The sequence below is a fragment of the Macrosteles quadrilineatus genome, unplaced genomic scaffold (assembly GCF_028750875.1).
Source record: "Macrosteles quadrilineatus isolate MER2022 unplaced genomic scaffold, UCM_ALF_1.0 Scaffold_8__2_contigs__length_117827958, whole genome shotgun sequence".
Classification (NCBI taxonomy): Eukaryota; Metazoa; Arthropoda; class Insecta; order Hemiptera; family Cicadellidae; genus Macrosteles; species Macrosteles quadrilineatus.
The window spans coordinates 59569147-59582367 of record NW_026542601.1 but is presented as its reverse complement, the minus strand read 5'-3'; the positions used below and the strand labels follow the sequence as shown (position 1 = coordinate 59582367).

Genomic DNA, 13221 nt, shown 5'->3' with positions numbered 1-13221 from the left:
TTAGGTAAATTAAGTTACCTATTGTGTTTTGCTAAACCTATGCTTAAATTAAACTAAAGAATATCATCAATAACTAAATGTTGATTTTTGTTTTCTAAAATCTGTTGTATATGTGTAACTATATTTAATTATCAAATGGTAATACAAAATACTCTTTTTTATCTTAACATAGCTTTCAGTTCACATTTTCTTTATTTGATACATTTATTATTTGCGTTTTGCCACACCACTGACTAAATTAAACCAAGGAAAATATCATAAAACTAAGCATTACACAGTGTTCTTTTGTTTCTAAAATCAATGAAATATCTGTTACTATGTTTACTTAATGGTAAGTGTGAAAATGTAAAGGCAATGGACGATGGAACTGATTAAAAGAACTGGTTTGTACTGTATATTAAGTTGTTTGTTGATATTTTTTATAGAGTAGAATCAGAGATGCAATGAAACATATACTGTATTTGCTATTATATTTTTTAGTCCTTGATGCTTTGATAATCATATTAGTTTTGTCTGCTGTCTTTAATGCTGAATTATTTGTTTAAAATTTGTTTATAGTACCTATAGATATAGTTTCTTTAATATTTCAAAAGACTGTATTGATAAGGCACAGCAATATTTCTAAAGTTTATAACAGCTGACTTAGTTTTGCTAATGATTTATTGTGAGTGAAGAAACTGAAGATGGAAGGATTTGTGATTTAATATAAAGAAGAGTGAAATTTAAAAAAAGTGTTCATTTAAATTTAATAATTAAGGTAAACGCACCAGTAGCTGACAGTGCTCCAGAAGCTGACAGTTTGAGTTTCTTTACATTATAGTGTGGTCTCTTAAAAATATTTACACATGATTGCATTGTTAGAAGAACATATGTTTATTCCTGATTTGATTACAAAAAAATCTGTGAAATTTAGCACATACTCGCTGAATGGTGGTGGTTTGAAAGCAACCCTGTCTGTACACATCACATTTAGTCGATTCCCTTAATGAAACTGTTAAGAAGGTAAGTTTGGTTTTTTGTCATTTCGCAAAATTTCTTAAATATTATTAATGGTTAGGCTCATTATTTTTATCAATTATACCTTTGTTGACAATTTCATGATAAAATTGGGGTTTTAGGGGTTTTGGATTTAAAATTATATCAATGTCAGGCTTTGGTACACAAAAGCCATACAAGTTCCAATAGCTGACAGGGGATATTTGCTACTTGCACAATATTAAATTAGTTTTACCAATCGAAATTTGCATGCTTTTTATAATTTATGTAATCTCACATTTTTATAAAATGATTTTAATTTTTTAATTAATAAGCCAAATATATTTAAAAAATTTATATTTTTTAAATATAAAATATATATATTTTTTAATGTAAATATTTTTTTTTTAAAATATGTAAAATAAATTTTCTTAATAACGTTTTACATGATTTTATTTATAACTTAATTATTAAGTTAGATTTTATTCGTCTTATAAATTATAAAACCCTTAGGTTTAGCAGCTAGTACATTTATAGTTCCAGTGTCAGCTACTGGGACAACACATAGTCAGCTACTGGTACAAGCACTTTTTTCACTGTCAGCCACTGGAACACGTATAAAGGTTGAATTAAATTCAAAAATGTTATAAAATATATTTTAAAAACCCTTTTTGTATAACAAATTTGAAAACTACACTAAATTTAGAATCACATAAAATCCGTAATATCTCTTTAGTTCCTATTTATTCAAAACCACGGATTATTAAGTGCGTATAGTTTCTTATACTGTCAGCTACTGGTGCGTTTACCTTAGTATTTTTGCAACTTCTAAACTTCTAACTTTTTGTTATTTAAAATGTCAGTAGTAAATTAAAAGATATTTATTATATACAACAGATGTAAAGATTAAAATGTTTCTATTTTGTGTCCTCTTCCCGTTGCAAAGCACGGGTACAACAGCTAGTTTTGTATAAAATGTAAAGAAGAAAATGGTTTACGTTAGATTTTTTGTTTTCATAGTATGTGTCATTAGTATTATTAATCTTTCTGAAGTTTCCTTGAAGAGATCGCGCACGCAATGAAAATAGTAGAGATATGATGAGACATCATGTTTTCACCCTTAAAAACTACAATATATCGTAGTACACTAATATTGTGAAATTTGGTGAGTTTGTTCATTTGTTTGATATCCAATCACGCATTAACTACTGGTCGGATCGGGTTGAAATTTGGTATGAAGATAGCTCACATTCCCGATTAACATATCTAGACATATTCTTATCCCAAAAATCATTTCGGGCTCTGCCCCAATGGCCCCATAGTTTCCCATGTTAACCTTATGAGTATTTATATTTAAAATGAATTAAAAAATGTTGTCAGCTTTTTCAACTACACAAGTTGGTTCTACGAAATTCAATAGCATTAAAGAGACCACCTCTGTATCTGGTAAGATTAGAAAACGTTAACAAACAGTTTACTTGAATAGACTAGCTCCTCCCCCACACACATCACTGCTGTAAGCTCCGCCCCCATTTTTTGCCCCTGCTCATTAGGACCTTTGGTCAATCTGTATGTTAGAAACGACCCTTAAACCATTGGCCAATCTGTACGCGCGCGTTAGTTAACTAGCTAGGGTAATAGCTTATTCCCTATATGGTGTATTCGCTAAAAGGAGTGAAGAAGTGTTTTTGCTGCTGGAATTTCAATCAATGCTAGTGATTATTTCCTCTTAATTTACTGTACATAATGAAAAACATATTAATTTATCTGTATAAGTTTAAATTCTGTTAAACTATGCCCTCTCCATCTTTTTCATCTTATATACTTATCAGATAAGTTAGTGGGTAATGTTGAGTTGATTGCACATTCTTATGCTTTTCCAGGTTGCAACTCTAACCCTTGAAGGGATCCAAGATTTGAAAAACGTATTCCAGCTGATGTTTGAAGGTATATTGACCTTCACACAGAGCGTTTCCAAACAAGTAGACAGCTCTGCCAGCCAACCGACCGCCAAGTACTGGAAGTCCATGTTCAATATCTGCTTTGATGTACTGACTAAGGTATATGTGTTACAAATTTCATTTTAAATAACTTCAGGATTTTTAATAAATTGTATTATCATTCATAAATTGACTTCTCACTGTATACCTCACTCATAGTATTCTCACTATTTCAGATAGTTAGGATTATTCTCAAAACTGTTTTAACAGTTTTAATTTTTTTCCTCATCTAGCATTCAAGTACTACGCTGAAATGAAATTTTAGGGTTATGCAAATTTTCTTGTGTCAAGAGTCCCTGGACTGTAACCTTAACCATGGATAAAACCTGTCCCTTAGTAGATTTCTCATCCTTATGGAACAGCTGAAGACAATTTTATTGTTAGTTCTGTACGGTGTACTGCAGAGATTTTGTCTTGTTTACCATTTGTTTCTTGTTATTTCAGTCTTTTAAAACCTCCTTTAATAATACAATAATACAAATAATACGATCTAATCATAAAAAATAACTTAACCCCTAGTTATACAACCACACAGTAAAGCACGAATTAAGAAATTAACTCTAAAATAATAGAAACAAAATTTTGTCGACACTAGCGCCCATAGTCACCGTACATGAACTAGACACGAAAAACGAGCTTCAACATTTACAATGGGATGAGAAGTCTACTAGTGGTGGTTAGTCTATGCCTTAACTCTATTCATTACCATAGCAAGTCCATTATCAGGGGGTCTTTAAAGCTCTAGATAACCCAACAAACTCTGGAAAAGTTCCTGATATTTCTTCAGGTGCCCTGAAACCTATGATATTTCACAATTTATCTCCAATTTTTATAGCTTACCATTAATGTTTCACTGTTTACAAGAGATTTAGTAAGTTTTTAAAACTCTAAACCATGTTATATTTGTATGCCTATCTGAGTAAATTTTTTTGTTGAGGTGAAAAGTGAGGTTAGAGGCAGCTGGAAATTGTGCTGTTGATAAACTTCATTTTTCAACAAATAAATGATATTAGTCACCGGAATATAATTTTCATGTAGGAATATGTAGATACTTAACTGTGCCTTCATTAAAATTTATGCCACTGTAGGATGCGCTTTGTATGGTTTAATTATATTTTTAATATCTCTGACAATTGCTTAGTATGGTTCTCTGAAAACCCCCTGATTATTGTATGGCAGGTGCTCATTATTTTGTTTTTATCTGCTTGCAGACCAATGCGTTGCTGCCAGGAGATATGTTCCTGTCCGTAGTGGCCAGCCTGGTCACTCATGAACTGATCACTCTGAGAGTCAAGGCTCTGGAACTGCTCAATTGGAGGTTGCAGCAGGCTCAGCCCATGGAGCCTCCGCAACTGCTGACTCTGCTGCCTTGTCTGCTGAGGCTGGCCAAGAGTGAGGACACTCAGCACGAGGCAGTGCTGATGCGACAGACCGCGCTGCTCTCCGTCAAGTTCCTTGCTAGACAACTCGCTGCGGATCACCCTGATGAGTTCCAGCCGGTAAGATTGATGTGTTGAATATTATTTGTAAGGAAGATTATATTTTTTGGAAAACTACCTTAGTATTCAGCTAAATATCTTGGTGTGAGCTTATGATAAAATATAGGTAAACCAATAATAGAAAAGTTTAGTCCTGAGAAAAATCAGTAACTCTTTCATGCATCAAAACAGAGCCTAGCTGTCCTTTTTTACCAAGCAAGAGCCATGCTTGATTTCAAGGGCTGTACTCTGCTTGATTTCAAGGGATGTACAATGCAGTTATTCAACTTATTGTGCAGGGGTGGTGGAATTGTACTCCCCTGGAATTGTAGGATAACCCCCTGGAATATTACTAAACAATTTGATGGGGTTGTGTAACCCCATCAGGTTTGTGATGTCATGATGACGTCTCATTTTCTTGACCAAAACTGTACGGGCCGGAATCGTACCCCTACTCATAAAACTTTGATATTGTTATGCACAAATGATTTGATTAAAGATTAAGAAATTAAATCCAATTTAGGCCTATGTCTTTTATCGAATCTTTAACTAAAAGATTTAGTGCTCTAAGGAAACAAGAGTTTAATCAACATGGGTGCCTTAATTTTGAATATGTTTAGGAGCTTCTCTATTTTGATTACCACGTAAAATAAAATAGCTATTCATAATTAATTAGTAACCGAATGAAGAATAAAGCATATTATGTCTGGTTCACTGATCATTTAACACATCATCACATTAAATAAATTAGATTCCATAAAAAAATATTATTTAGGTTGAAAATTAGAGGTGAATCACACGAAAGTGAACTGACCCAAGTGACCTGACATCGTAATAACTCGAATGGCTTGTTGTAAAAGGATAATCTAAGAAGCTGCAAATTAAGGCCATTCCGAATAACGTCCAAAAGGGTTAACGGACTTCTCTGTACGCTTTCATTCATATTTCCTTTACCTTTCCATGTACTTACTGTTTATAGGTTAGCTTACATTTAACAATAGGTGAAATACTTTGTATCAGATGTTTACAACTACATTTTACAATAGGTATTTGGTCCACCTTTCCCAGAAATAGCTATTCATAATTAATTAGTAACCGAATGAAGAATAAAGCATATTATGTCTGGTTCACTGATCATTTAACACATCATCACATTAAATAAATTAGATTCCTTTAAATCCAAAGTGTAGGGGTGGAATTGTACCACCAAATGTTGTGATGTAAAAATGACGTCGACTATCGGTGGGGGGTACAATTCCGGCGACACATTGAGCACCCTAGCTGCACACCTAGCTACACTAGACAGGACTTGACATGTGATGAGATAACATGCCATGACATTCCATAATCTGTTCAATGTTCAAAAGATCATTCAATCAACAATTTCCTGTGCCGTTTTGTTTTGCCGTCTGTTGTGTCCTTTCCCGTCTAGTTTTTGGCTAGAAGTGCTAGACAGGAAAGGACATGGATAGGGACTTGCTGTTTAAATGCAATGTGCATACTTCTGTAAGTAATTGTTTGTCTTCCGTGTCCTGACTAGTGTAGCCCTTGCACCAGAACTTGTCCGTGTTGTTTCATTCTGTTACATTGTTACTGTCCCGAAGGTGTTCAAGGTGGCAGTGAAGCTAGTGAAGCGCCGCAGTGTAGGTGACCCAGTGCTGGCGTCAGCTGTGTTGTGTGCAGGAGAGTTGTGTCACACTATGGGAGCTCATGCCATCGCTCACCTTCCCTCACTGATGCCTCCACTACTGGCCGTGGTGGGGAGTGACGTACTAGTCACAAGGTACGAGTATTGGACACTAAGCACCAAGTCATACACAGTGTGGCAGATAAGAGTTATATGAAAGTCAAACAAATCTTATTTGACATTGTGAAATCTTTAGGAAATATTAGTTATATAGTAGTTTAGGGAATAATTGCATGCATAAATATTTAATCGTATAGTATACTTCCTCTTGTTCATGTCCTATTGTTCAAACTGTGAGTGAATCGGACATGCATATGGCCGTCCAAGTCACTCAAAGTCTCATACAGGCTTAGCCAATAGCCACATAAACAAAACTAGTGTACATGTTGCTCGAAATCGAGCAACAAAGAAGCAAAGAAGCACAGGAGTTATTTATAAACAAATTACTTGTTTAAAAACTAATAACAGTCATAATTTCCAATGATTTTAAAAGAGTCAACTAAAAGATTATTAACCAATGGAAATACTCACAATTTACATTTAACAGTCCTATTCCAGTTTAAAGGGTGAATTTTTAACAATCAAACTGCCCATGGACGGGAAAAGGTAAGCTTAGAATTTAAGTCAACGTAAAAAGGCTGTCAGCTTTTATAAAGTACCGTACCTAAGTTATTTAGCTAATTTGTAGACATTAAGGTGTAGGCTACTTTAAACTCTACAGGACAGAGTTCTGGCAGAACTCTGAAATGGTGTTATTTATCATATGCTTACACATATGCCAAATCTTTAAAATAAAAATTCAATAACTAATCACTTATATCATTAAACACAAACCACCATCCAAAACTATACTCATTTTTAATATAACATGGATAATTTACACATTGACTGTTTACAATTAACATATGTTCTTCTTCTAACTATTAATTTTTGCTTCGCAACGGGAAAAATCTGTTTTATAATCATTGAAATAGATTTATAATAAATAATCATAAAGTTTAAGATTAAATAAACCTACCACATAGTTGTTTTATTATTTTATCCAGCTGTCTGAAAATTGTGAAATAGGCATCTGACGGTTCTGGTTGTTTACATTTAAATGTCAAAGAAAATTTAACATTGTGAATTTTATCATGCTTCCATGGAGACCAATTATGAATATTTAATTTCTGACAACAGCTGGAGTTTCAAAACATTTTTTGTTTCCCATGTTAACCTTATGGAGAAATACGAATCTTTATAGGGCCCCAGGGCCTCACTCTCTAATTATTTCCCTAAAAAGAAAGTTTCCTGCACAACTTCACGTTACGCTCTTTCCAATGACACCAAAAACATGTCAATCGGTTCAGTAGTTTCGGAGGAGTAATTGTCACAAAAATCCTGCTTGCGTATTAAATAAGTATAATAGATATCACAACCATTTTTTTCTGGTGCTGCATTGTTTGTACACATGGTTTTACTGTATCCCTTATCTTTTATAGTACCATACTGAAGTTTACTTGCAAATCACAAGAGGTTTTTAGAAGTTCGTACCAACTTCTGATTGTTTGATTTTTTTACTTATTATTTTCAATCTGGTCCAAATAAGAGGGTGCCTAGTGTACGTGTTTTGTCTTTGTTGTTAATGTATTGTATAGCATGATTCTACAGATAGATTGATGCTTCTAGGTGTCGAGACTGCTTCAGTTATACCTCATCAAACAAATCATAATACATTGTTTGAAAAACTGCTTGAAAATAAGAAATAAGTTGTAATGAAATTGCACAGACTTAACGTATTGTACAATTTCGTTTTACTTGTTGATTTGCTGCAGTGGAGACCTGTTGCTGCTGAGTGTGGTGTCTGCTCTCAACAAGATTGTGGACAGTCTGGCATGTTTCCTCAGCCCATACCTCAGTCAGCTGTTGGAACAGCTGTGTGTCCTGTCAGCTGAGTGTTCTAAACACAGTGACAATCCTAAACTGCAACCTGTGCTGCAGAAAATCAAAACCATCAGGTATGATATGATAACTGATTACAACGCCATGAAAACATTTTTTATTCATTTCCATTGTCATTTTTAAATCTCAGTTCGCCTTCTTCTGTCGATTTTACTATAAAACTTAATGTTTAGCTAAAAGGAGCGTGACAATGTTTACAATCTATATAAATAAAATTACAGTTTTGTCTGTACATTGCTTAGAATCATGCAGTTTTTGGTTATTTTTACGTTTCAAGGCTTAAAAAAGCCGAAACGAGTCTTATCTCAATTTCTGTCTGTCTGTCTGTTTGTCTGTTTGTCCATTCTGTGATTCTGTCTGTAACGCCAAAATGTCATTTTACGCTGCCTGCTCCTAGAAAACTAGAGTACCAATCAAGGTTCTTATCATTTTTCTGTATCTACTGGATTGGTGAGAGTGTCTTTGGCTACTAAAAACACGCTTCTTTGAAAACAAAATAACGAACCACCAAAAACCCAATTTTGTTAGATTTTTGTCAAATTTTCTCCCATTGTTTACTATTACATTTTGGCCCGGTTTCCCCAACTCATTTAAACTTAGTTTTAAGTTAAACGGTGATTTAAACTTAGTTTAACTTTGATTTGTGTTTCCCCAAATTTAAACTAGGTATTAATCTAAGTTCAAACTAAACCACCTCCTGACTTGGTTTAACTACTGGGGATAAAGTAAACTGAGTTCAAATTAGTAAATTACAACAGTAACATAACCTCAAATCAAAACAAAAAGTAGGTGTTAAAACAATAATAATTGAAGCAACTACGAACTCATTTGGACGAAATTAGGCTTGGTTTAGGGGTAGCTTTAAGTTAAGTTTTATTTATATTTGAATTTATTGTTTAATAAGTTCTTTTTTTTAGTAAATTAGATTTTATTTCAAGTTAGGCTACTATTAATTAATTGCAGTAACTTATTTACCCCCTCAAACGGAAGAGTTAATAGACATTTCCGAAGAAGTAGAAGATGACGATTATGACACTTTAGTACCTAGAACAAGAGGGCCTACTAAAATAAGGGACAGAATTGACCATTTCAATAAATGGAATGAATCTGAATTTGACAACAACTTATAATAACTTGATAACATAACCTTAAACAGTGATGTTATTCTAGCTGCATTCGCACATTGCTGCATTGCTGTCTGCTAAACTGAGTTGTAGCGTAGCGCTGTGGTGGTTGTAGGAAACACTAGCCCAAAGCCCACCGAAAATTCCTTACAAATACACATTCAGGATTGCCAACCGCTAGAATTGCCGTTTATCTTAAACGAAGCCAGTAAAATGTTGGAGAAACCGAACACACATTTTAATTGGAGTTTAAAAATAAACTAGTTTATTATAAACGTAGTTTACACCATTTTGGGGAAACCGGGCTTTTATGAAATAACAATCAGCTGTTTGGATTAGTTCTCACTTCTAGCTGTCACTGATATGTTTACATTAAAAGTTGTTTACAAATACCGCAACCATTTCCGATCAAGTTTTGTTAGCACATCCAAACCAAGTGAGAATAAAAATGTTGTGGCTTACTTAACCGGTTTAATTATTCGCAAGTGCAACAATTAATTGTTCTTGAATTTTGATAACAGGGTAAAATACCGTGAATCAGTATTGTATTAGTGCTGGGAAACTTACATTTTTTGAATCATTGTCACCAATAGCTTACAAAAAAGGTTTCCACTCATTGACGGCGCTTCAAGGACAATTGTGTAAAGTGCAAAGTAAAAAATCACAACTGCAGTGCGAGATAGTGGATGTTGCTGCGATCTTGGAAGATCTTTCTGATTTTGCTGTGATCGTAACCGAGGTTTAACTTACAGATGTAGCTAAACTCACTTTTCCAATGTGTCACTTTTGGTTTCTACTTACTTACATTTCGACAACGATATCGGTACTTTTCCTACTTAAACTTCCTGAGTATTGAAAACTGGGTTGATAGATTAATAATAAAGAACAATTTAAATTGTAAAATTAATGTTGGTACATGATTCAAAGATTCAAAGATTTATTTCAACAAGAAACAAGATTGCACACTTGTACAGTTGACGTCAAGATACTAAGACTAATAAATTAACAAGAGTGAATATATATATATATATATCTAAAGATCAACAATGCCATCTATATAACTATAAACAAGGTAACAAGGTGTAAACATAACAGAGCAAGACTAGTCAATGTCAATAATTAATTACTAAAACTTAAATTAATTCTGGAACATTTAAAATATTCTTCCAAGCTATAAAACGGGTTTTCAAGCAGCTAGGCCATTAGACTAGATTTAAAGGACTTCATGCTAACATGGTGTGACTCAAGAGGTAGCCTGTTAAACAATTTAATACCAAGATAAGAAAAGGATTCTTGTGTTTTTGAAAGCCTTGCCTGAGGTAAATCTAAGTAATGTCTCCTCCTGGTTAAATGGACATGAGTTTCACCTCTTAAAGCTATGGAACCTAGATTTGCTTTTACATGTAACAAACACTTAAAAATAAACAAGCTATAAACAGTTAAAATTTTTTCACGGACAAAAAGTGGTTTACAATGTGCATGGTAACTAGAACTTGTAATTATTCTAATAGCTTCCTTTTGCTTTGACAAGACTCTTCATGCCATGGCCACAGCCCCAAAGTAGTATACCATAGCTTATAATGCTATTGAAAAAAGCAAAGTAAGCCATTCTCAAGTAGGATTTTGGTATACAAGTTTTTAGTTTTCGAAGAAGATGAACTACTCTTGATAGTCTACTTGTAACATTATTTATGTGGGAATTCCAATTGAGTTTTGAGTCTAAATGTATTCCTAACAGTTTTACATTCTCATTCACATAAGATAAGCTAAGATTCCTGTTTCTTAAGCTAAACAAAATAGACTGGGTTTTGCTACTATTTAACAACAAACCATTACTTTTAAACCATATATTACATTCAGAAATGCAATTTTCCATCTGACCCTTAATAGTTTCAATATTGACATCATTACAAAAAAAAGTTGAGTCGTCAGCAAAAATTATTGACTTACAGGGTGTAGGAACATAGGATGGTAAGTCATTAATCAAAACCAAGAACAGGAAAGGGCCAAGGACCGACCCCTGGGGTACACCACTTTTCATCACCTCTGCATCAGAGAGACTATTTTTGTAACAAACTCTCTGCGAGCGGTTGGTCAAATACTGGCGAAAAAGGTTTAGCTCAACACCTCTGATACCATAATATTCCAATTTAGCAAGAAGAATGTCATGCGGAACACAGTCAAATGCCTTTGAAAGATCACACATGGTTGCAAGTGTGTCCGCATGCTTTTCAAAACCTGTTAAAGCAGTAGAGACCAGGCTTCCGACTGCATCCACAGTTGACAAACCACCTCTGAAGCCAAATTGGAATTTAGAAAAAAAGTTATTAGATTCAAAAAAACAATTCACTTGGTGTATCATAGCTTTTTCTAAAATTTTGGAAAAGATTGGTACGACGGAGATCGGTCTATAGCTCTCTGGATTTGACAAATCACCTTTCTTAAAAACTGGAACTACTTTTGAAAATTTGAGACACTCAGGAAAATTTCCAGAAAGTAAACAAAGATTTATACAAGATGTTAGGGGCTGCAAGATTTCGGGAAGCCCACTTTTAATTAGATCACAGCTAATTTGATAGATATCACGACACTTGCTACTTTTCATACCATGAACTATTTTCACCACTTCCTCACTTGAAGAAGTCAGAGAAAATCTGTGGTGTAAGCGAGTCAATAATTGGAGAGATCACTCTGCTTTTACACTTGTTAATGAGCTCCCAGGCCCTTTTGCATTGATTGGATGCAGAAGCAAATGAATCAGCATTTGATTCTAGTTTAGCATGAGCAAGAGCTTTTTTGTAGCTGGTTTTAGCTTGTTTGTACCTTAGCTTTGTCTCTTCAACCAGCACATTATACCTCTGGGCCCACTGCCAGAAGTCATATAACTTTGTTACCTCCTTACGTTTCTCAGATAATTCACGACTGAACCATTTAGCTTTGGATTTTTTACTAACATCTGTTGGTGTAATAGTTTTCTCAGGAAAGCAGACATCCATAGCATTCTTGAAGGTGGAGAAAAACTTGTTAAAATCATTAAAATTGCCTTTAACTTCACATCCCAGTTTATGCTGCTTAAAGTTGATTTGAATAAGCTTGTATTATGTGTTGTGTTTTTACTGTTACTGGTAACTATAGCTTCTTTCTTCATTTTCTCTTCCATTCCGGATATTACATTATGCAGTTGTTGTACATTTTTGGTGTCTGGAGAGGAAAACCCCAGAAAAGAAGATGATGTAGAAAGTGCAACTGAACTATCATGCTGTAGGTTCTGGTGGATGGTCGGGCAAAGTGGTGGAGGGGTTTCAGAGACATCCTTGACTAATGACTTTGTAACACAGATTCCTGAGCTGAAGGGGTTGCTGTTGTAATTAGTTATTATTTTCAATATCTCCTTGGATATGAACTTTTTACCATTTTTATTTACGTGTAATCCATGCCTGGTGTGATGGCGTCTCTCGAGAGTCCACAGGTCCAAGAGTTCTATGTGAGACTGGCTATACGCAAGTTGTCTAATAATCAGGTTGGCTTCCTTGATCAGATGGTTTTCTTGACTTGAAGCTCTCAAATCATACCTGTATGGTAGTGTAGATAATATGAGCTTTGTGTGTTTGAAGAGCAGAACAGCTTTGTCCAGCTCACTCTTGAATGATTGAAGGAATTGGCCAGGATTAGTAAGGGAATCCATTGTGATGTCATTGGTACCTCCTACCAAGACGACAAAATCATTTGGAGACAACTCTTTGACTTCTTTGGATTTACTAGTAGTGTTTACAATGTAGCCTAAGGGAGCTCCAGGTTGACAGTTATTAGTAATACTAAAGTGTCTATTGCTTGCTTGATCAAGATGATTTGTGAGGCCCTTTCCATGGCTATCACTTATGATTATTTTTTGTTTTTCCAGGTGTATAGGTATTGCTGGGTTATGTGTTTCTGTTATTGCCTGTATTTTTTATTTCTCTTGATGAAGTAGCTCTGTGAGTAGTCAAAGCAGCATCAGTTAAGCTGTTTGTGCTTTC

At 34.3% G+C, this 13221-nt stretch overlaps 1 protein-coding gene across 1 annotated transcript in view; it reads left to right on the top strand.

Annotated features, from left to right (window-relative positions):
- The window catches only part of LOC128999960 (HEAT repeat-containing protein 1), a 56383-nt gene that overhangs the window by 39331 nt on the left and 3831 nt on the right, over positions 1 to 13221 (top strand). The window contains exons 23-26 of the mRNA XM_054426761.1: positions 2859 to 3035; positions 4187 to 4474; positions 6058 to 6236; positions 7955 to 8137. Coding sequence (XP_054282736.1) covers positions 2859 to 3035; positions 4187 to 4474; positions 6058 to 6236; positions 7955 to 8137 — 827 coding nt within the window. The remainder of the gene's footprint in view (positions 1 to 2858; positions 3036 to 4186; positions 4475 to 6057; positions 6237 to 7954; positions 8138 to 13221) is intronic.